Source organism: Lactuca sativa, chromosome 3, assembly GCF_002870075.4.
Source record: "Lactuca sativa cultivar Salinas chromosome 3, Lsat_Salinas_v11, whole genome shotgun sequence".
NCBI classification, from domain to species: Eukaryota; Viridiplantae; Streptophyta; class Magnoliopsida; order Asterales; family Asteraceae; genus Lactuca; species Lactuca sativa.
In genome coordinates, this window is record NC_056625.2 from 34737325 (window position 1) to 34741542 (window position 4218).

Consider the following 4218-nt stretch of genomic DNA (forward strand, 5'->3'; position numbering starts at 1 on the left):
AATAAGAAATATTTTTTGCATTATTTTTTTACGAAACGAACAAAACGTCAAAAAGTTAAAAATATTCCAAAGGCGCAAAAAAATTAAGCCAACAAAACATATTTTGTTGCATTATTTTTTTAGGATACGAACAAATCATCAAAAAGTTAAAAATTCTCTTAAGTCGTAAAAAAAAATTACAAAAAATAAACATAATAAAAATTAATTATGTATAGATGATCCGTTTTTTTGTAAAAAATAGTCTCTACGGTTGGTAGGCTATTTGATTTTGGTTAAATAAGAACCGATTTTTATTGGATTTTTGCGTGAGATATGAATTTATAGTATAACCATGTATAATTTTCGATAATCCGTGTTTTTAAAAAATTATTTTTGAATTAGCGTATATAAAATCTAAAACATAATATAGAAAATAAAAATAAAAAAACAATCCAAAAAAAAACTAATTGTAAAAAATCTTTTTTGCTCATGGAGCTATATTTTTTATTAGGGATTACAATCCGGAACAGAATGCGGATAAAATTTAAATGAAAGAGAAAAAATTAGAAAAACAAATAAATTAATCAGAAAAATAATTTAAATAAAAAATTAATAATAAAATATATTAAAATAAAAATGACCTAATTATTTAATTTAATAAAAATAAAAGAAAAATAGTAGTTATAAACAAGTTCATAAAAGAAGCTAAAAACAAAAAAGAAATATAATAATTAAAAAATAATTAAAGATGTGATGTGAGTGATTTGATTATAGTTTTTTTTTAGAAATTTGGAGGTTTTTTCTAAGAAATCAAAATATTCATTATAAAACTATTAGGTGTAGGCAACATGTTATTATGTTTAAAATGTGTCACTTCATCATTCTACTTAGACATTGGTGTTATAACACCAAATATGAAAATTGACAACACCAAATAACATGTGATAACATCCATTATTTGTTTTTTAACTTCTATTTTTCCAATATGTTATTTTTTTTGTTTTTTATTTATGTCATAATATTTAATAACATATATTAATAACACATGTAATTTAATTAAATCATAAATTAAAAATAACATTTAAAAAACTAAAAATAAAATTTTAATAAATCTTAAATTACATTTTTTCCTAAATTATTCATCTTCGTTACCATCGTATATATGATCTGCCAAGTCTTTTCTAAATTGTCTGTGTTTTCGTTAGTCTTGAATATCAACAACTCTGTAAGTATTCCGTTGTCTCTAGTTGAAATTGCACGTGTCTAGATTCCGTAGTCGAATACTCCGTAATATTTGGTCATTTATTTTCAATCACCGTGTTATGTATTATGATACATGCATAAATAATATCCAGTAGAGTGTCCCATGTTAACTATGTGCCATTTTGATTTCAGTGTAGGTTATTATACAAATAATTTAGGTTATTATTGTTTTCGTTTCAAAGCCAAACAAAATCATTTCTTAATAGGATATCGCATTTATAAGATAAACAAGTAATTTAGTTGTCATTCAAAGACAAACAAAATAATTTCTGAATACGATGTTGCTTTTATAACATATATAAATAATTCAGTTGTCATTATATTCCAATTACTTGTATTGTTAAAACTTAAATCTCTAGAACATTTTGCTATTATATATTGCCTAATTAAATAAATATCTTTTACGCTTTCTTGGATTTTGTCTATATATTATTTTGCTATTTTTGTTGTTTTACGTGAAAGAAACAGATATCGGTTTAACCTATAAAGTGAATAAGTTAAAAACAATTTTTTGGAGGGGAAAAAGAAAAAAAAAATCAACCAAATCAAGTCGATTCATGTTAACCCCTCCATTTTCTATAGAAAAAAAGGACCAAATCAAGTAAGATGAAATCTTTGTTACATCTACTATAACTTATAGCAATTCATTGGACAATAATCAATAGATGAGATGAAATTAAATATTAATTACACAAAAGGGCAGGCCATATCTTTTCTTAAGTCCAAGTTGCAAGAGAAGCCATTAATCCAGCCCCAAGAAAAAGCGCAATAAAAGACACCATTTGATCCCCTAATTTGCTTCCCATCCTCTTGCTCAAAAACTCAGCAGCAATCAAATCCACTAAAGCCATATAAACTAAAATCCCAGCAGAAATAGAGTCCAAAATACCTTCAATAACCAGAGCTTTAGGGCTATTAGGATTATAAAATGAAGAGATCCCTATCCCTATCCCGACACTTAAAGGTGTCGTTATCGCAAAAAAAAACGCCATCACTGTGGATCGAAGCATCCCGAATCTTGCCTCTGAGATGCAACCAGACAATGCAAACCCTTCAAAAAACTGATGAAAAGATAGTGCCCCGAGCAATGGTCTAATCGTACATGGACTTTGTGAAACCCCTAGCGATAGACCAATGATGATCGAATGTGACACTATTCCAAGTTCTAGTACCTGTGTAAAAGTTAAGTTATTAACAGGTACAGGTACACTGATACTGATACCGATACCGATATTGGTACAAGTATTACCTGAGAAACGACAACATGTCTTGCAACGCTGTCGGTATCATCACCAAAACCATGAGAGTGTGAGTGGCTCTCCGAGTGGTCGTGCATTTGACCATATTGACCATCCACACTCGCGATTTGAATCCCACCCCCATCCTCGTCAGCACCGTCATCTTTCACCACCAACGGAACGACCACGGATGCAAAAGCCAAGTCATCCGGCTCAATTTTACTAGTTTTAATCTGCTTATTCTTGTGTTTGCTCTCATAATATTGAGTGGTTATGAAGTCAGCAAGCAGTGTGGTCAAAGCAGCCATCATTGCAATGAAACCAGCAAAAGGGAAAGTTGACCAAGGGATTTCAGGGAGACAAGGGTTAGATAATGCTGACATGGCATCTGGTAGCATGTGGACGAATCCTGTAGCAAGGATGACACCAGCTGCAAAGGCTTTAATGGCAAAGAAGAAACTGGAGTCCGTTTTGAGAAGTCGCCAGTTCTTGCCAACTAGTGGAACGGCGGACCCTAGGGTTCCGGCGAGAAAGATGGAAGCAATGGCCACGATTTTGAGAATCAGAGCAGTTTTCTCATCCCGGCATGCTTCTAATTCCGGCGACCCACTGCAACTACTGGTTGACATTGATATTGAAAGATTGCTTGAAAGGAATCCCTTTTTTGATCCAAAAGGAAGAAAGTATCAATTTTGGTACTTGGAACAGGAAGCTATCATGAAGTAGTTGCTGACTGACAGAATTGAAGAATTCCCTCAAACTGTTCAAAATAAATTCATTTTCATTGAAAACTAATTGTCGTTATTACAATAATAACGCCAAAAAAATCTCATTGACAAAATCGTAATATCTTTGTCAAATTCTGGAAATGTAATTGCTCATTTTCACCAATAAACAAAAGATGTTCAGATAAATATGTAAAAGATGTTCAGATAAATAACTTCTCGATCATGAGGTGGTTTATTAAGCCACAGATAAACATGTCTAATAATATCGAAACAAAACTGAAATTTAAAGCAATCAACAAAAGATGGACAAGCTATGATCATCGATCAAATGGAACTAAGCAGATATGCTATTGAACGGATAAATGGATTGTCGAAATCACCTGGTGAAAAGGGAACGTTTTCTTTGATTATGTGTAGAAAAAGCAAAGGGAAGAAATCCTGAGAGAAGAAAGAAAAACAGTGAGGAGTTACAGATTTGAAGAAACAACTGGAATTAAATGAAAGAAAGTAGAAAGGGAAGAATTGCCTGAAGCGGCGACATGGAAGTATTCTATGAATGATAAATTTGGGGAAATAAGATAGCGTCTGGTGTGAGAATTGAATAATATTAATGGAGTTTGAGGAAGATCATGGACGCACGCTTTCTTTGTTGTCTCTCTCCTTCTCTTGCAGTTGACAATTGGGAAGAAAGTGAATATAAATGCCTTTTCGAAACTTTTTTTATTTTGAAAATACTATGAAAAAATTCTCTCTACATGAGAGCTTTTTTATTCAAAAATTGTTTTAAAGAAATTTGTAGATATACATACAAGTTATTGCATTGGCCTTTTCTATTAAATTTTGTGGTGGGCAATGTATAACTTATATAAAAAATAATAAAATAACATAAATAAATTTGTTTGTGTGGGCCACTGTATTTATATTCAATTAATGGTAAGCACCAAACGTATATAAAAGATAATAAAATAATATAAATAAATTTGATGAGTCCAATAAATAAGTTAACGAAT

The 4218-nt window shown here is 30.8% G+C and overlaps 1 protein-coding gene across 4 annotated transcripts; it reads right to left on the reverse strand.

Moving 5' to 3' along the window:
• Nucleotides 1-1839: 1839 nt before the first annotated feature.
• Nucleotides 1840-3979, reverse strand: LOC111917238 (zinc transporter 4, chloroplastic). 4 transcript variants are annotated; one of them, XM_023912909.3, is made up of 4 exons: nucleotides 3735-3979; nucleotides 3589-3646; nucleotides 2492-3139; nucleotides 1840-2414 (listed from the first exon to the last, which is right to left on the reverse strand). In XM_023912909.3, exons 3-4 carry the CDS (start codon nucleotides 3107-3109, stop codon nucleotides 1959-1961), a joined length of 1074 nt encoding a protein of 357 aa, XP_023768677.1. In that variant the 5' UTR covers nucleotides 3110-3139; nucleotides 3589-3646; nucleotides 3735-3979; the 3' UTR covers nucleotides 1840-1958. The 4 variants fall into 4 exon arrangements, with proteins under 4 accessions (XP_023768677.1, XP_023768675.1, XP_023768676.1 ...); XM_023912907.3 differs by having other exon boundaries at nucleotides 2492-3240; XM_023912908.3 differs by having other exon boundaries at nucleotides 3589-3979.
• Between the last annotated feature and the right edge of the window lie 239 nt (nucleotides 3980-4218).